The sequence below is a fragment of the Kogia breviceps genome, chromosome 9, assembly GCF_026419965.1.
Source record: "Kogia breviceps isolate mKogBre1 chromosome 9, mKogBre1 haplotype 1, whole genome shotgun sequence".
In the NCBI taxonomy this organism is placed as follows: Eukaryota; Metazoa; Chordata; class Mammalia; order Artiodactyla; family Physeteridae; genus Kogia; species Kogia breviceps.
In genome coordinates this window covers 33,683,772-33,704,308 of record NC_081318.1, presented here as the reverse complement: position 1 = coordinate 33,704,308, position 20,537 = coordinate 33,683,772, and the positions used below count along the sequence as shown (strand labels likewise).

Sequence of the window (20,537 nt, the reverse complement as noted above, 5' to 3'; positions counted from 1 at the left end):
TGCACTTACTCGCTATGTGAATTTGGCAAAATTATTTAACCCTTTAATCCTCAGGATCTTTATCTGAAAATGTATTGCAACCATCTATCTCACAGGGGTATAAGAATAATTGACATGAACATTTTAAAGCACGAAGTATGGTGCCTGCACATACAATAAATAGATGTATCATAATCATTATCAAGAAATCCAAGTTAGAGGAAGAAAATCCTGCATAGATCTTCAAAACATTTAACAGGCACCTGAATCTATCATCAAGAATTTTATGACAACACGCTTTCAGAAAATTATTGATACTTGATGCTTTTTTGGACACAAAGAAATATTTAAAATTCAATAACTGGAATTTATTAAATTATTGGACTTTTTCCTTTTTATAATTTGCAAATTATTTTGATTTTAATTTTTTATGATAAAAATAAAAAACTTATAAGTGTTTCTAGTACTTGTTTGAGTACATGCCATGTGCTAGTCATTATGGGAAAGATTTCAAAGCTATATTAATTAGGTTCCCTAGCAGGGGCACTTGATTTAACATTACCAGGTACTTTGGTCCAGTATAGGAAATAGGTATGTTTTCCTGAATAGAATCTTCCTCAGAGTTTTTGGGGTAAATTGCAAAAATGGCTACAATTCTTTGCAGCACCTCCCATTAAGAAATGGAGTCTATTTTCCTACCCTTTGAATCTGGGCTGCTGGTAGACAGTGGTAGAACTGATGTTGTGTGTGCTGCAGGCTTGGCCCTCACGAGGGCTTGTTTGCTTCTAACTACTTTATTGGAACCCTGCTACTATCATGTGAACTAGCCTAGCCCAGCCCACTGGAGGATGAAAGATGACATAGAAAAGATGAAACATCTCAGCTGAGTTTCCCCTATATTAGCTGTCCCTAGCTCACCTGAAAGGTGACTACGGATGTAGTGAGCCCACCTCAGACCAGAACTATCCAGCTGAACCCAGCCCAAGGTGCTAAACTGCAGAAGCATGAGCAGAATATCATGACCGGAAACTACAGAATTAATGATTGTTACTTTAAGCCACGATGTTTAAGGGTGGTTTGTTAGGCAACAGATCATAACTTATACCCCCTCTTATTGCTAGGATGTAAGTCTTCTCAGCCTCCCACAGTGAAAGCTATGGAAAAGGTCTTAGAGAAGGCTTTTCTTATTCTGAGTTACCCTCATAGCCCTCTGTACATAAGAAAGAATAAAGAATCAGGACACTGTAGCTTCCCTGACATCATTGGTCACTTGAGAATGCCCCCTTTCTAACCTAGTCAAATCTGATTTTGAGTTTGAAAGTTGTCTATTTCCCCTGAACCCTAGACAAATCTAAGATGATGTCTGTGTACCTTTTGTACTGACAAAGTCCTTGGGCTATAGTTTAAATATAGAACAAAAAGCATGTGAATCCAAACCACTTCTCTAATAGATCAAAAATCAGAAGATGGATCAAAAATTAGTTAAGGCACTTGTGTTTACACAACACATCATATAAACATAATTCATTTTTTCCAGAGTAAGGGATGGTGTGAAAAGGCTGAACAATAAGTAAATAAGCATAAGGCATCTGGCAGTAGGGTTTCTGTATCTCTCCCTTCCTTTTGTTTCCAAGACCCCTATCTGTGATATAAGACTTTGTTTTTGCTCTAAATACACCTGAATGCCAATCCTGGGCAAAAGTGGAAAATGAGAAGATTGTCTTTTTGTGCCTTTTACCCCCAATTTTCTGTGAAAGCCTTCTCTCCGTTGGGCTTTTCTCTCCAGGTTCCTTTGGATGCTCATGATTCCCTGGGCATCCTTCTCTAACAGCTCTCTCAGCCAATGCCACAGGCCTTTCCCTTCATTCTGGCTCTGAAAACATGCCTGTACTGTCCTCTTTTCCTGCGTGTGCTCTGATTAGATAGGCAATTAGTGGCAATAATCACTTAATTGTATAGTTATCCTCACCCCACTCCTATAACAGGTTACTCCTAAAGAAATAATACTATAGTCCTTAGGCCTGGTAAACAATGATGGCAATATTCAAGTTTTGGGATATTCAATCTTAATAAAGGCTTCTCAATACACAGCACTATCTGTGGAATCCACTCTTTAGAGCCAGCTGTGGAGGTAGTGACACAAGACCAAATTAGAACTGTTTGTCGTGATCTAAATTCTTTTAAGAGACTCCTACAGATGGCTTTTGCAATCAAGTTTTAAAAATCCCTTTTATAGCTAATAATTGGGAGTCTCTGAGACCTGTGTATAAAAGCAAATGCATTACAGAGTCTTTCCACTGAGCCAGAGCTCAGCCTATCGTAATTAAGAAGCCATTTCATCAGCAATTGTAGCCTGTGACATTTTTATAGCCTGCATTGTCTTTCTCAATGTAACAGAGTTAGCAGGAGGCCCTTTTTGAGTAGAATTCGCAGAAGAGGTATTCTGTTGGTGAACATCTCAAGTGACTGCCTTTACGTAAGAGTTTAAAAATAATTTGATAGTAGTCAGTTTGAAAAACGTTTATAAGGAGCCAGCATAAACTGAACAGACACAATACATTTCTTTTTATAATTTGCTACCTAAAATAAGTGCAGTCTCTTAAAAAAAAATCTAAATTATTTTGTCCCTAATAATACGGTGAGGCTACATTAGGTTTCGAAAAAGTATACAGTACTGAGAAGTTAGTTATGAACTGGCGACTATAAATACTCCCTTATTTGAATCAAGTAATTTATATTCTGATATCACAAAGAAGTGCTATATATTTTTTCCTTTACTTTCCATCACCAGAAGAGTTATATAATAGAATAAGGTTTATATCAATCTTTTTCCAGTTTTATTCTCTATTCATTAAGGAGGACTGTGACATATAAAAATTGTGAAATTTTTCTCTTAAATATATTTCTAGAAATTTCTTGCTAGTCAAACCTGATATTTTGTATTCTGGTTTGTGGCTGTGTTCTAAAACACAAGTATGTGCGCACACAAGTGTGTACGTATATACATTGAGATGGTTAGAGAATAAGACTTAGAGACTAAAAATCATATTCTACCCTGTCTTCTGGAAGACTGTTCCCTGATCTTGACTGAGTGAACAGTTAAATTGAGGTGAATAAGAGCATTTATAAAGGAATGAGCAAAGTTTTGTTTTACTATGCCCATTGGGGTGAAGACACATTTAAATATTTGAAGTGGAAAAAAATAAAGTCAGGGATGGTAGATAAGCATACCCTATATCCTCTCCCTTTGTAAAGTCTGTCATCACAAATCGCTTAGTATTTAAAATCAAAGCAGAATAGAGGCTGTGGTAGACAGTCTCTAAGGTGGCCCCCATTGATCCCTACCTCCTAGAATTCATACTCTTGTATATTCCCCTTCCCTTGAGAGTGGGCTGGACCTGGTGAATTGCTGCCAGGGAATATAACATGGCAGATGTGATGGTATATCAAGATTAAAGACTGAAGCTTCTGTCTTGGGTACTGTCTCTGTGGGATCACTTGCCCCTGGGAAAACCAGCTGCCATGTTATAGGTGCCAATGTGAGAGAGCTTAAAAGTGGATCTCCTTCCAGTCGAGCCTTGAGATGACTGCAGCCCTAGCTGACCCCTGATTGCAACCTTGCAAAGAGGCCCTGAGCCAGCCCACCTAAGTAAGTCACGCCCACCTGCCTGACCCACAGAAAGCTATGAGATGACAAATATTTGTTATTTTCAGCCCCTAAGTTTTAGGGTAATTTGCAATTAATACAGAGGTTTTTCATTATAAATCTAGGAATTTAGTGATTTGAAAAAAAAATGAAAAGAATTATTGCAGTTTTTGCCTCATTATATAACCCCTGGACACTGCATAAATGTATGGATTCATTTATATAATGTAGTAAGTAATTTTCAGTACTAGTGATAAGTCTCCATGTTTTGAATAAAGATCTTTCAACTCTGAGATTCAGTTTGTTCATTTGTATTTCACTGTTTCTTTTAAAACATTTTTTCTCTTGCTATAACATTGGAAGAGACCTCCTTTGCATCAGGACCCTGGATATTTTCCTTGACTCCTGACCCATTCTTTTGAGGGTCCTCTTGTGTGTGTGATTAATCACCTCAGGGCATTCAGTGTTAGTGCAGCTGACACTTGGGTTTCTTATAATCAGTCTCAGGTTTGTCTAGGAAGGAGAGCTCCTGGCTGGTGACGAATAAGCAGTCTTTCAGATCAAAATCTATTGTTCTACAGAAGTTACAGATGAGGCATATAACTCATTTAAATTATTACTTATCTTCAAAGTCTCATTTTGAAGAAAAAAATTGGTGACTTTGTAGTCAAGAGCTCAGGATTTAGAGTTAGAAATGCCAAGATTCAAATCTCAGCTCTGCACTTGGCATATTGCCAACAAGATAGCTGGGCAATCTTAGACAAATTTCTTAATCTCTCCAAGTTTCAATGTCTTTATTTGTGAAATAGGAGTGATAACACTTTCCCACAGGTTGTCTTGAGAGTTACATAAGGTGATGTATGTATTGTGCCTGGTAGGTATTAACATCTTAACAAATGGTGGTTGAGGTATTTTTACTACCACTTCCACCTTTACAACTACCAGTGCTCATTAAGAAAAAGCATAATTAGAATCGCTTCAAGGTATCCTACCAAAACTAAAATTCATTATTGTTTCCTAGAAAAAAGCAGCAGGATCTACTTCTGATCTTCATCAAAAACGTTACCATATTTATTGAAGTTGTATGGATGTCTTAGGTAATCTGCTGCAATTTTATTACATCCCAGATTGAAGTAGATAGATTGCCTTGGTTATAGTCCTTGTATCACTTACCTAATACTGACTGACCTAAGAAATGTAGGGGAAGACTGGGTGGGAGTTATCTATTTAATTTGTGAAAGTTCCAGGAAGATTGACCCAGCACCTCCAGAATAGAATTAATTATAAACTATTTAGACTGAAAGATCACTTGTTTCCTTTTCTCTCCTATCACAAAGATTTGTTAGTGATGATTTACTACTATGTGTGAACAAAAAGGTGTGAGTTCATTTGTCTCACAGTGGATTTTATGATACAAATTCATGTAGGGCTCTGGTTTTGTACTTCATGCGCTGAAAAGCTGAAGGAATGTGGAAATGAATCCTAGAATCTGCTATGAAGAGTTTTATTCCCACTTACTTCTGAATAAGTGGTCTTGAAAACTAAAGAGCCTTCATTGATTATTTTATTCTTGGCTATAATATTTTGATCTCAAGTTAAAATTATATTTATTTCTATTTTTAAAAAATAATTACTAAATATTTATCTAACCCAGGGTCTTTCCATGTTCATGACCTATGTTTAGGCACTGGAGGTTAAGAACAGGCATTCTGCAATGCAACTGACCTTGGGCCCATTAACAATTTTCTGCTTTAGTTTCTTCATCTGGATGAAAATGCAGATAATAATTAATAGTTTTCATAGAATTGTTATGAGTATAAAATGAGATGATCCATGTAAAAATCTAATAACCATGCCTGACAATATAATTGCTCAATAAATATTTGCCATTGCTCTTATTATCACCATCACCCCTGCCAGAGCCCTTTTTAAAAACATTTTTTATTTTTTATTTTTCTTGTGAAAAGCAATGGGAATTCCTTGGGGTAAAGGTGCTATGTCATAGGTCATTTGATAATTAAAACAAGTATTAAATAAATAGATAACACTTTTTGGCATTTCTACAAATCTCAGGCTGTGTAGCAGGTGTCAGGAGTTCAAATATGAACAAGAAACTCACAGTCTAGTGGGGTAAATGGATGTCATAGTATAGAAAAAAGGGACTAAATAATAGAATTTGAACCAAGACCAATAGGAATTCAGAAGAACTTTGCTGAGGATAGTTCAAGGAAGGTATCACGGAGTAACTGCTGTTTGAACTGGATGTATAGAGAGTAGCATTTTACCAGATGGAGAAGAGGAATGAGATCCAGGCAAGGAAAAAGCTCGTCTAGAAGCAGAACACGGCTGGAGGGGAGAGGTGTGAGGAAGGGAGCTGTAGGAGAGAGGGTGGTGCCAGGTTGAAAAGGCTTTTTTTTCTCTGCCAGGCTAAGACATGTGAAATTCACTGCACTCATTAAAAATATCTAACAAGGGGAATGTATGGTCATCTTTGGGTTTTATTAAAATAATTTTGGGAGCAGCACTATGACATTATATGAAAGTAGTGATTAGTTTGGAGAGTACATTCCCAGGTTGATGTGATAGAAGTTTGAATACAAACTGTGGAGTAGAGATGAAGGAGGAAACTGTAGGTTTTAGAGAAGAGACCAGAAAAGACAGGGACGTAAAAAGCATGGCTTAGACAAGGATAAGGAAGGCCTCCCGTCCCGAGTTTGACTAGCTAACGACTTTTTCTTCATTCTTGTTCTCATGTATTTCAGACTTGAGTAAGTGAGAGATGGGACGTTTTCGTTCTTATGAGCAAAGGAAAAGATAACAGCAATTTTAGTAGGAATGATTAATCGTGGCTCTTAATCACAATAAATTATTCTCACCTATAAAGTGTTCTCACCTAAAACACTTGGCAAACTATAGAAGTTAAAGGATGCCTCTCTTTTTACATTTAAGTCTGGTTTTCTATGCAACCTAACCTTTTTTTTTTTCCTATGGGGGGTGGTTACTGAAAATCTTAGTAGATAATGTGAAACAGGCATTGAGCTAAATATCTAAAACTGTTTAAAATCTTATGTCAGAGATTAATGAAAACATATTGATTTGGGTTTGGGTGGGGGGAACTTCACAGATTATACCAGGTTTCTAAAAGAGCCACATGCTGAGAGGAATTATTTACTTAGAAATGCAGTTTCTTTGTCCAGAATATTCATTCGTGTGAACAAGATCTAAAATGCCTAAGAGTGTAATATGAATGCATGTATGTATACATATATGTACAGGTAGATGAATAGAGATGCACATGTACAGAGAGAGAATATATGTGTATTTCATATAATCTACCTTGGTTAGCTTCATTCCAAGATGATTAAAGAAGTCTTAGTAACACTTGCTTGTTTAGTAACCACATATGATTTTTTGCTCCAGAGGGAAATTTGGTTATGAAAACAGCATGAATCAGATGATCTCACCATGAATACTGAATAATATCTTCCAGACCCAAATTGTATCCAAATCAACTCAGACTGTGTTTGAAATACCAGATGTTCTCTACTCTTCTTTCCTCTTTCTTTAAAGTATCTGACATGCAGTACCCTTTCCTGGGTCATAAGGGTCACTTGAAATGTTGCCAACCTATCTGGTTGCCTGAAATTATGAATATGGAGAAATTGAACCCATTCCCATTTCTTACTCTAAAATAAGCAGGAGATGATGGATGTTTGGAGCACAGATCATACTGCTATAAGCTCAGTATCTGGATCCTATAATTAAGGATATTTTAACAGTCTTATTTGTCTATGACTAGTATTTCAGAGTAAATATTATACGTCATTTTTATTTTTTCAAAGGACCTTGATAGGTATTCCTAAAGCGTGACTGTAGTTTTTCCAAATATAGTCAATCCAAAGGACCTGTTTTCTTGGACACCGAAGAAGAAAAATTAATCTGTCATAACGTTGTATTGATGCTGGCCAGAATGCGTTACTAAAATTATATGAAGTAGACAGCTTTGGGACTTATGTGCTTATGAAAAACATGTGTTTTCAGGCACCAAGCATTGACTCTGCAGGGAATACTATATCACATTTGCTGTTGAAATAATTATGTGCAACAGAACTGTGTCTTATCCCTCAGAATGTAAATTTTTTGTTTTCTATGTTTACTTTATAAACTACTATTCCAAGCTGAATTCCAAATGATTCTGACCTGTAAGAGCCAATAATATATTAGCTTTCTCAAATAATTATTTTCTATTTAGTGTTTAAATGTTGAGCAGATGACCATGAATAACAACTAAGATGAAGTTAATTTGAAACATGATTTTCAGTCATAATTTTAGAATTAAAAGTTGTCTTAGAATTGATCTAGTTCAATTCCTTCATTACCTAGATGAAGCCTAAAGAAGAAAAATGACTTCTAAAATCACTGGACTTGGCAGTGATATAATACCTTGGGACCAGATCACAGTTTTCCTGACTCTCCTTCCAGTGCTCTTTCTACATTTTCACTGTTTAGCCATGTAATTCTTGATCATTTCCTTAATACCTGGTGTAGCTAATTTTTGTGACATACCACATATGAGCACACATATATTGGTGTTTATATTACTCCAAGGATCTGAACTTCATGTTCTAAGCAGCCAGGCTGCCTTAGCTGAGGAGCTAATACTTTCTGGACTCCCTTCCTCTCTACCACCCCCTCCCACACACCATGGGTATCATTAAATAACACCTTCCCTGTTCTCATCTCTCACCAAGACTTCTCCAGCCCAGAAACCTGGGCAGAAACTAACCGGTAAGATTCGGATGTCTAAGAGTAACAGCCATGGCTCTTGAGGAAAGGAGAAGGACCCTGACCAAAGGATGCAGTCTGTGCTGTGGGTAGGGGGAAGGAAAAGGTATTGTGAGAAGAATTCTAGATCCTGGACTTAAGGGAATCCTGAACACAGAGTAAGGAGGAAGAGAAATTGGCTGAGCCCTTAGGACAGATGGGGTTCCAGACCCTCAAACTGAGCCTAGGAAGAGTTGGGGAATCCCATCTCCTGTGACCTCTGCCCAAAAGGTCTCGGAATAGGTCTTGAGAAACTGTGCCTAGGGCAGCTCTGGCTCTGAAACTCATTTTACTACAGAGTAAAATCAGTACATTTTACTTCATTTGATATATGTTTGACTTGTTAAAGGGAGGGTAGCAGATGCCTGGATGCCTAAATTGGCGTGGGAATAAAAGCAGAAGAAAGTTGCCTCACATCAGTAGGGATGTGTCTGCTGGGGTGCAATTTTATCATCTAAATTGGATTGAACAGGATTAGAGAACACATTGCACTCTGGATTATAACTTAGCCTGGAACTAGGCACATCAATGAAACAGGGAAAATGCTGGATTGTGACCCACAGATCTTTGTTGTCTGAGTGGCTTTGTGCTTTTGTATCCTAACTGAGGTTGATAAAAAGGGTAAGATTATGGAAGACGTATCCACTCAGTAAGTGGCATAAGTTAGAGATCTTTAATGCTGGGTGTCAAGGAGGTTGAGTTTTTATAGCTTCATTTACAGGGGAAATTTAATAAAATTCCCTTAAAGAGAGTAAATTCATTGCCAGTCTGAAACTCTAATCACTTTAGCTGCTAACAGTGGTTTTGAAAACTAGGTGCTTTTTTGGTTTGAGTGTTATTTTTTAATTAGAACTGCTTCCTTTGGGTTATAGCAGGAGAGTGTATCATATTGCCGTGACCTCATTCCACTCTCTTTCATTTACTTGTCTCTTTGTGATTTTTGAGAGTCCTCTCATTTCTTATGTCTGGGCCCTGGGGAAAGAAGAAAGTGTGTGTGTTTGGGAAGGTGGGAAGGGACATGTTCTTAAGGTGGTCACAAACCCAAATTGCAGGAAAGAGCCTGTATGGAGATTAAGTTGACCTTCTAGGCAGGCTGGCCGGCAGGGGTGGAAGAATACTGGAGCAGTGCTTTCTGAGCTTTCCAGGGCAGACTGCAGAGCCCTTTTCTCAAATTACTGCTTTTCTCAGAGTCGAGTCTCCTGAAAACTAAAATAGCTAGATTCTCTTGTCTTCTGCATAATGCACTTTATTTCCGTGGGTCTCCCTAACCCTGAGGTTTGGCCAGCAGAACTTAAGAAGGGCTCTTGCCCCCCTCCCCCCATTCTCCACCTCACCCCCATTGCCTGCATGGCTTTTCTCTGAAGCTTCCTCCTTAGAGTATCATCCTTTCTCTGGGAATGTCTTCTCTGTTAAATCTGGTGGCCTAAGACACCGTACCAAATTGTTCAGATTTATTTCTCACTCAGGAAAATGAAAAAAAGAGAGAGAACCCCACTTGGCCTGCTGCAAGGCTGGCTGTATCACCTCTCAAGTACTCTAAGATGTCCTCAGCTCTAACCATCCCTCTTCTGTCACAGGCTTCAAATATGGTGTCCCCTCTGCCTTGAACGTACTTCCTCCTCCTCTTTACTGAGTTAGATGTTGCTCATCCTTTCCAGCTCAGTTCAGCTATCACTTGTTCAAAAGACCTTTCCCAACCTCCCTGCCTGATTCAAGGCTTCTCTTTATAGAGGCCTGAAAGTCATCTCCATTGAGACGTGTTGCAGGAGGCTTGGGGCCTGTAGTTCTTTTCCTTGAAGCAGAAATGAGGCAGGGAATCTTTTTAGAAAACGGAAGGGCTCCCACTGGACACCCTATAGAGTCTGCCCCAGCAGCACTAGCACAGTGCAGCACAAGCCAGACACTGGGTTTTAGGTTAGCTTGCTGTCTACTAGCTGTATGACCAGGAGCAAATCATCTCTCCTCTGAATTTTAGTTTCCTGATCTCTTACACCAGGGGGATGCCTAGGCCTGTCCCACACTAAGAGTATGTGGGACACTTTAAAAGAGTAGATGTTCATGAGACACCACCAGTTCTAATAATTCTAATAAACTGATAACCATTTTAAGAAGATTGAAAAGCAGGTAGGAAAGAAACAACTTGCCCCTTTCCAAGGCTGACTTTGTAAATCAGCAATGAGCGACACTGAGGCCTTAGTGTAAAATCTCTGCTAATTGAGGTTCAAGTTATATTAGCTGAGCTTCCGAGTTTCATTCAGAAATACAGAATGAGATGGTATTGGTCCAGAATGTTTCTGGTATTTTATTAAGGCCAGTGTTGCTCAGACCAGATGATTTAGATTGGAAGGCAAGCAAGAATTCGTTTAGGTGGCCATTTAACTTAGAGGCAGAAGCATACTTAGTTCTCCATTATTATATAAGCCAGTAAATCTTTGTTTCAAGATTTTATACACACGTATAAGTTTGTGTATGTCTGCATGTTCTCTTTCATGGGATAAAATGTATTTCTTACTGTGAATTATATACAAGAGAGTTTGAAGCAGCTGATTTAAGCTAAGCTATGTGATTAAGCCTTAATAATGTAATCTTAATTTTCATTTGGGATCAGAGTTTAGCAGGAGATGCATGAAACACAGTATGAGGCAAATCCATATACCAGGAGGATTCAGGATTGTTACCTCTCCTGTAATGGAAAACTAGAAAGGGCTTGAAAAAGAATTGACCTCTTTTTAGATTTGCTGTTCATTTTACTGTGTATATCGTAATGGAGAAAACTCTTTAATTATGTTCCTTGCAAAAGACCAGAAAATGAAAATAGCTAGATTCTCTCTGTCTTTTGCGTAACCCACTTTATCTCCATACTGTGAACTATAATGATCAGTGACGAGGAAATAATTTGATTCTTTCAAAAAATAGTGTCTAGTGTTAAAGTATACAATTTAGAGAATTTTAAATCTTTTGAAAATTGGTAATGGAGACATGGCAAAGGTGACAAAGTTTAGTTATTGCTGGACAGATTTTTGTCCCCTTTAGAAAGTATTCTTGAGAAGGGTGTACCTTTAAAATATTGTTGGTTCTCCTAAGCAGCTGGGTGGACCAGCTGGTTTTGAATATGCCCTTAGTTATCATAAGAGGATGTGGTCATTTTCTTCGGAGAAAAATGGAAGGGCTTCATTTAAACTTCAGGGCATGGTCAAGCTGATCTTTCAAGGAACAAGTTACAATGTGGTTTTGATTGCACACAACTTGGTCAAGCTACAACAGGGAGCCACTGAAAAACATCTCTCATCTGGCTTGAACTCTTACCCCAGATACTAGGCAGTAATAAATTTGTCAGCAGTCACTGATGTGATTTTAAACTACAGCATAATCGAGGCACTAGTGATTTGCCAATGTGCTGAAGCAAAGCCAGTCAATCTTTTTAACACTAGTATCAACAGTTGGGTAAAAGAGGTTCCATTGCCTTCTTGTGTCCTTCCCTCATCTGCACCCCCCTCTTCTGCTTATTAAGTCATGTCTCAGGAGTTCCAGAGGATTATTGTTTAATACGGGAAAGGGAAATAGTCTGCTATAATAAGGACAGTAGTACAACCCCTCCACCCCTACCTCAGGCATAAGAGCATAGACCTTGGAATCAGGTAGACCTGGAGTCAGATCTCTTCTCTACCATTTATTAACATTTTGATCTTAAGCAAGCTCTACAGCCTCTCTGAATTTCAGTTGTCATCTCTAAGATGGAGAACAATATTGCCTACTTTATAAGTATATTATGAGGTTCTGTAAGATTTCAATGAGGTAAGTACTTTATCTCTATTCCTGGCATTCAATATGTTTGTTGTTGCTATTATTATTATTATTATATTTATCAAAAAATAAAATAATAATATTAAATTGTATTTCCCTAAATCATTTGCATATTCCGTGTTTGCCAAAAAATATGTCATTTGGGGCTAGGCTTGCTTTCCGAGCTCTGGCTCCTCTGACTGCTCCCTGTATCTATTGTATACAGGGCATGAAGTGGCCAAAGAGATAAATTCATGACTTTTTGTCACAATATTTGTAGTCTTCTATGTAGTTGTATTCTAATGCTTTTTTATTCATGAAAAAAAGCAATTAAGAATACAAAGTATGTTGTGTGTGTACTTCAAATCGCCGTTTAGTATACCTGGGTGTCATCACTCACTAAACAATGTGACACTCATAAAAGATTTATTTGCAAGTTATATCAACAGGAGTGGTAAATGGAATTAAAGGTGTAATTTATTGAATTTTTAAAGATTTTTTTAAAAAATGTAATAACAGGTTCACGTTGTTTTCTCTTTAACAGATGGGCTTAGGACATGAGCAAGGATTTGGAGCCCCCTGTTTAAAATGCAAAGGAAAATGTGAGGGGTTCGAACTGCACTTCTGGAGGTAACATTTGAAAACCACAACCACAATAGTAATTCCTGCTTTTTGTCACTGCTTCCTCAGACATCAGAGATCGCTTACAGGCTACCCAGCATGGTTGCTAAGTTGTGGATCTGTTATATTCTTTTCTAAGAAGTAAAGCTATTCTGACTTCCCATCATTATTTGAGCTAATTGGGCCATAGTAACTATATTTAGAATTGTTTGATTTATTTGCTGTTCTTCAGTTTTCCTATGAGATTGAAATACTGAATACGTCTCTTTTCTGAGTGGCAAATAAATCTGTGGTAATCTTGAAGGACTATTTATTAATTTGTTATTCTTTTGTTAAAAATGTATAACTGCACATCTCATCTGTATATTTACGATAAACAATAAATATGATGAATTGAGCAGTCATGTCCTAGTTCTCAGGAAATGGACTTGAATCTAGGTCTTTTCAAAATTTTCAGCTATAAATTTACTACTGAAAAACTTTGAAACACTTGAGTTTAAAAAAATAATAATTCATTGCCATTGTTTTGGTTTGAATCAAGTGCCTATATGTGGAGGATGAATGTTAGTGGATCAAAATGTGTATTTGGTATAGATCTTATTTGCATGTTTTTTAAAAAGTATTATCATACATCATATACACCTAAAATTGGTATTTTAAACCTGTTCTTTTGAAGAACATAAATGTTCATCAGTGGCTGTCAAGACTGTAATAGTAGTTTATAAGTCTGTTCAAAGTTAGAATTAGCACAATATTGCTAGAAGAAAAATATTAAAACGATCAACCATACATTATTAGGATGGAAGCTGCCTGTTGGAATGAATCTTACTTGAGAACCACTTTTGTACTGCGTATTTCCATAGGAAATGCTCTAGAATAAAAAATGTCCTCAACTATTGAGGTTGTATACAGTGTAAGTTAAAGGAGAATGTAAAATAAAATTTGGGATATTAGGCTCTTTTAAAAGCTCATTTATTTAGTAAGTTTTAGGAAACAAAGACAGTTGTTTTAAATAGTGAAGGCAAAGGAAACCTTAGCCCTCCCCAAATGATGATACAGTTCTTTATCTGGAAGGAGCTAATATGTTCCAGGGAATTTCAAAATTACAGGACTTTAATAGCTCTTCCTTGTGCTACCTCTTCAAGGGACATAGCAGTTTGTCAATATGTCTGTCACATTTTAGAAAGGTAAAGTCACTAGACACAAAATAGTTTTCATGGATTAGAATATTTCAGCTCCTAATGTAAGCGCGACTCTCATTTGTACTCAGTGAGTTTTGTGGAGAGCTGCACTGCCCTCTGCTGGGCACAGTGCTTGCTTCACAGTCTTAAAATATACTCTTTTTAGTTTGACTATACATTTGCCAAAAACTGCTGATGAGATTTTTAAAGCTCATTCCTAAGTAATGGCATCTTTTCTCTAAAGCAGGTTAGTTTATAGTAGTTCTTATTTGCTCTATGTTATTTTTGTATTGTAGATAACTATCATCTGATATTTTCAGATAAAAATGTTAGCTAAGAACAGATATCTATGACATGAAAATCACTTATTTGTTTTAATTTTTCCACACAATCTCATCTCCTTACCTGGGTATTGTCTGAGAATCTGCTAAGAGCCATAAAAGACTAGGGCTTTGTCATGGCCTCCAATCTAAGTTGGGTTTATATAGTCTGTCCAAATGGTGTTATTTAGTAGTGCTGTCTTATTCCTGGCATGAGTCCAGACACATTTCTCAGAATTTTTGATAATTCCTTGACCTTTTCACCACAACTGGAAGGCTTGAGGGTAAGTGCCTTTACCTCCAGATGAGCCATTTTCAGTACAGTCTTTGAAGACGTTTACAGGCTTTCTAAGCCTGGTTGTCCTGAGTGTAACAAAGATTCCAGGTCTGGTCCAGGGCCACGGAACTTCAGGGCTGGGACTGAAGTGGACATGGGGTCTCAGGATCCTGTCCACTTAGCTTCCTCCTCCATCTTCACGGTGACCCTTGACTTCTGAGACCCTTAGGGCCTCATGGAGCACATTGTGAAAATCAGAGCCTAATTATTCTTCACTGTTATCAGTCTGGCCTTCTATGCAGCCACAAGAATGGTCTTTTGAAAATGGATACTATTATGTACTTCCCAATAGCTTAAGAACCTTCAGTGTTTTCCCACTGGAGTTGATCCTTTAAGCAAAGTCTTTGGCCTTTGATGTTAAACCTCAATATCTGGCCTCTGCTACTGTTACAGCCTCCCCTCCCATTTCAGGCACCTGTGCTTCAGCTACTTGGACACATGCTGTTTCCTGAAATTTCTGTGCCTTGTCTCATGTTCCCTTTGCCTGGAAAGACCCTACATCTCACCACCTGGAAACAAAAAGTCCTTCCTGTTCTCTTCAAGTCTTATTAGCCCAAGTACTATCTCTGAGAAGTCTTCTTTGCTCCCTGTATTAGTCAGCTCAGGCTTCTATAACAAAATACCATAGACTGGTGGCTTAAACAGCAGAAGTTTATTGTCTTACAGTTCTGAAGGCTAGAAGTCCAAGATCAAAGCATCAGCATGGTTGATCAAAGCATCCTCACCAGAACCACTTCCTGGTTTGTAGATGGCCACCTTGTGACTGTGTCCTCACATGTCCTTTTCTCTGTGTGTGTACATAGAGAGAGAGAGAGAAAGATCTCTCTCTTCCTCTTGTTATATGGTCACCAATCGTATAAGATTAGGTCCCCACCCTTATGATCTCATTTAACTTTACTTCCTAAAAGCTCTGTCTCCCAGTACAGTCACATCAGGGGTTACAGCTTCAACATAGGAATTTGGGGAGGGACACAGTTCAGTCCATAGCACCCTCTTTCCCTGCTTCTGCACACTCCCAAGTAAAGTAAGTCATTTTCCCCCTTAGCACCTTGTACACTTGTAGGAAGCCAGGAAATAAATACTCAGACCTCATTTTCTTCATCACTTGGACTTTCTGCTGGTGCTTTCCATTGCTGGGGACAAGGTAACACACCGCTGCAGTCCTTAGGGGTCAGCCTTCTAGGGCACAGTACAGGGTACTGTGCAGAATGGATCTAGAGAGTGAGTGGAAGAGATCCAACAGGCATGACTGTCTATTCAAGGTGTGTCTAAAAGTTGTATAAAGCTGAAAATGAACTGTTAGATGTATGGAAGTTTAGAGTGGGACTCCTAACTTAGCTAGCCAAACCTCATTTTACAGATCAAAGAACTAAAACCCAAGGGAGTTAAAAATGACTTAATAGTTTTCTGTTGCTGCGTAACAAATTGCTACAAATTTAGCAGGCTAAAATAACTCGTGTTAATTAACTTAATATCCATTTATGCTTTAGATCAGAAGTCTAGGCAGCTTAGCTGGAGTCTCTGCCTAGGGTTCCAAAAGGCTGAAATCAGAGTATTGGGTAGGTTGAGCTCTAATCTGGAAACTCTGGAGTCAGAATCTGCCTCCAGGCTCACTCCTCAGGTTGGTAGAATTCACTTCCTTGTGGTTGTAGGCCTGAGGTCCCTGTTTCCTTGCTGGCTGTCAGCCAGTGGCTGCTCTCAGCTTCTAGAAGCCACTCACATTCCTTAGCACTTGGCAACCTCCATCTTCTAAGCCAACAACATTGCTTAGAATCCTTTCTGCACCTTCGATCTCTCTGAATTCCTCTCATGCTCCCAGCCAGAGAAAACAATATTTTTTAAGGGCTCTTGTGATTAGATTAGGCACACCTGGATAATCTCCCCTTTTCCATATAAAGTAACATAATAATAGGAATAACACCAGGGGTGAAGGTCATGGGACCGTCTTAAAATTCTGCTTACCGCTTTATTTACTTGATTGTACCTAATCCTCATAATACCTTTTGAGATAACTGGTAGTATTCCTGTTTTATATACAAGAAGGCAAAGACTAAGGAAGTTAAATAACTTACTAAGCAAGGCTTATAGATGGCAGAGCTGGAATTTGGACCCAAAGCTTGCCAAAACCTTCCTTATCGCCACCTTTCTACAAGATAGAACAGAAACTCAGAACTATCTTTACACTCTCCTGCCCAGTGAACCGTGGACTGCACCAGACTATCCACCCTACATGTGGCACTTCTGCGGCATAGACATCTTGGTAGACAATAATATTTTAACTGTGAGCTCTCCTTTTTTTTTTCAATGTACCAGTAATTACAAGACCAGAGAAAAATAAAAGGTTGAGGAGACCTGATACTTATCACGTAAGAGCTACTATCTTCTGGGCACACTTTTAAGTTAATATTTAGAGATAACAAATATTTATGAAATGCAAGACAGAAACCCAAGATATCAAGGAGTTTATAGCCAATTATTTCATATCATTGGAACCACGGGTCATTTATCATATAAGTAATAGAATTATTCGTTTGTCTTATCCTTGATAAATCCTTCCAATAAAAGAGTTACATTTTACAAGAAAAGTGTTACTTGAATATAGCATACATCTGTCCAGAGAATTTCTGATTGGGTTAGAGCTGTCTGAAAACTGAAAGTTCCCCACCATAAATGGATTAATGCTTGTGCTGAATTCTATAACACAGGCCCACGCTTAAGTCCATATATGTATATCCCTGTTGTAAAAGGGCAGCTTCCAACTCTTTTAAATTATTGGTTTATAGCAGTGCCATGACCATTCCTTTAAATCACTGTGACTGCTGGCAGCATGTCAAAGCACTCCAGTTGCTACTACTTGCCTTGGAAAAATAACAATTTTTACAAATAGTACTACAAAAATAATTTCTCTATTGAGGGGATGAGGCATAGTTTCTTGACTGCTTTCAGCTTGAAACTGTAAATATATCTACTTTTGTGAGGCAATGCTTTTGGTAAATTTTGGTACTCTCATGGACTTAACTCGAGAACTCTGAAGTTGTAATGTAAAATTTTGAGAATACAGTTCTGATTTGTCATGCATATTAATCTTTGCATGTGTATGTGTTAACAGCATTAAACGTTTTTGTACAAAAACTTTTTAGTACAAATAACCCTCCTCCTCCCACATCTTAGAGCTTCCCAGTCTACCAGTCTACCCTCACACCTTTTTTAGAAAGTCATAAAAAAGACTGTTTTAAACTAACTTAACTCAGAATCCACCCCCCCTTTTTTCCCTTCACACAACTTTAATTAACATCCCATGGAGAGCTTGGGGAGAATTGCTTTAGGGCACTTTAGAAGATTTAGAGATAAGACAACTGTGCTAAGTATGGGAACTGATTTATATACTCCTCCAAACTGCTATTGAATAGGAATAGCTCAAATAAATTTAATAAAAATAACCTATTTAAGTCTACATATATCATCAGAAGTTATGTGTGAATCATCTGAGGAAAGATACTGTACAAACCTTACAAACATAGCCCCTAGCACATGGATACTAAGCTCACCTAAGCCCTGTTTTTGTTTTGCTTCAGGTTGGCATAAAACCAATTTTTAAAAGTTCCTTGTTTTCTTAAAAGGGATGGAATCTGGGTTATTTTAGACTGAAATTAAATATATTATAAATGTCCCACTCATCCTTATGCCTTCTTGTAGATACAAAGATAATGGTATCTCTTTCTTCCCTAATTCCTTAACAAAATTCTCCTTTTAATAAATTTATTGGCTAGTTTCCAGGTGATTTTGAAAGTTCTTAAAAGATATTTCTAAAAATAAAATAATTTTAGGGCTTCCCTGGTGGCACAGTGGTTGAGAGTCCGCCTGCCGATACAGGGGACACGCGTGCCCCAGTCCAGGAATATCCCACATGCCACGGAGTGGCTGGGCCCATGAGCCATGGCCGCTGAGCCTGCCCGTCCGGAGCCTGTGCTCCGCAACGGGAGAGGCCACAACAGTGAGAGGCCCGCGTACTGCAAAATAAATAAATAAATAAATAAAATAATTTTAATTTAAATATGGGAGATTCAAATATAAAACACTATAGACTAAAATCCCAAGAAAAGAATTTAAAACATTTTTTAAAACCCAGATAAGTAGTAGATGGCACCATTTCCACATGGATAGCCCTTGGCACCTGGCTCAGATTTTATGGGTTTATTTCTTGCCTAGTGGTTTGTAGTTGTCCCTTATTATTGTAGAAATGGAGCTCTGGTATTAGGAGTCTGGAAGGGATGCGGTCATTCCAGCTACTTCAGTGATGACAACTCTGACTAAAAGAACCATCCTACCCTTCTTGAGTCACATTCCTGCCAAGTGCTCTGTTATTGCAGGTTACCATGCTGGGGTTAGGATGCAGATGAGGCTAATAATATATTGGAATTTTTAAAACTATCATAAGTCAATCATAGTTTCCCCACTTAGAAGACTGATAATCAGGCATAGTCTGACTTCTTTAGCTACTTCTTTTTCCCTCATCACTGCTGCTATTGTAGTGTTTTAACCTGATTTTTCTTGCTTTAATAAAGGTATTTCAGGTGGGTGAAGGGGTGGACAGGGAATATAGATTTTCTCAGAATGTAAATATTCCAAGAATAGCCAAGACGTAAAAATAAGAAAAAATATAGAGATGGCTATTATATCACTGGTTAATATACCTCTTTTATATAACATTTTCACAGTAAATATAATTTATTTAACCATGCTACAGCTTGTCGTAGTTTAGTTCATGCTTTAGAAAGCCCACGGGCTTTATTTCACTTCCTCTTTTACTATTTGTCTTTCAGATTCTAGAATCTAACTCCCCTCATTTCATAGCATACGTGTTGTACTGGTGTAGAACTGGATAATAAACATTTCCAAAGGGACTCCAGTATTCATCACATCCTTGTAAAATTATTACTTCCTTCTTTAGTGAACCACTTTGCTAATATTAGGATGCATGCCATAGTTCACAGCCATATAAGGATCTATTTTTCTATATTAAGAACTAAATTCCCAACCCACCTCTTTACCCTTAGGAAGGTGTGATTTAAAACTTGATCCAAAAGCAATGTGATAGTTTTATGAATAATTATATTTTTGTTAACCAAAGAACAAGAATGAAGAACATACTGTAGTAGAATAGTATGCTCCTTTCTACTAGATGGAAGTATGAGATAACCAGATGTAAGAGTCTTTTATAGCTGAACTGGAATATGCAAACTCTTCAGCGAATTCTTACCAAATAAAGAATTCTGACCAATGTGTGCACAAGCGAAGTATTTAGCCTCTCCACCTTCATATCTCTGACACTCTGTCTCTTTCTTTCTCTCTTTTTCTGGGACTGTATAAGTCAGATCTAATGTTTTCAGTTTGCATACCTCGCCTTAAGAAAACAGGACACAAAAATCAATAATTATTCAATAATTTGTTATTTGGCAAAGAGTTTTTTAGTTGTTTTGTTTTTTGCTATTTTTCTGATGTAGAGAAATCCAATGATTTATATTAATTTTAAATCCATACAACTTATTAAACTCTTAATGATGCTGATACATTTTTATATGATCAGTCATAGCATGTGTGGTTAACAACAGTTTAGTTTCTTCCTTTCTGATGAATCCTTATGACTTGTACTTCTTTGAACTTTTTTACTGCTCTGATTAGTACCCACGGGACAAAATGAATGAAGTCACGATGGCAAGGTTGCTTTCTTGCTTCAGATCCTAAAATGAATGCACTAAGTGTGATAGATGCTGAGTCTTGTGGGGTTTTTTTCCAGAAACTCTTTCTAAAATCCTAATTCCCTTCTACAGCTAAAATTACTTTAA

General features: G+C 37.6%; 1 protein-coding gene across 1 annotated transcript in view; it reads left to right on the top strand.

The window, feature by feature from the left end:
* Window positions 1–20,537, top strand: part of TES (testin LIM domain protein) — a 46,983-nt gene that overhangs the window by 12,900 nt on the left and 13,546 nt on the right. Inside the window, exon 2 of the mRNA XM_059074391.2 lies at window positions 12,777–12,862. Within this exon, the coding sequence (XP_058930374.1) occupies window positions 12,777–12,862 (86 nt within the window). The remainder of the gene's footprint in view (window positions 1–12,776; window positions 12,863–20,537) is intronic.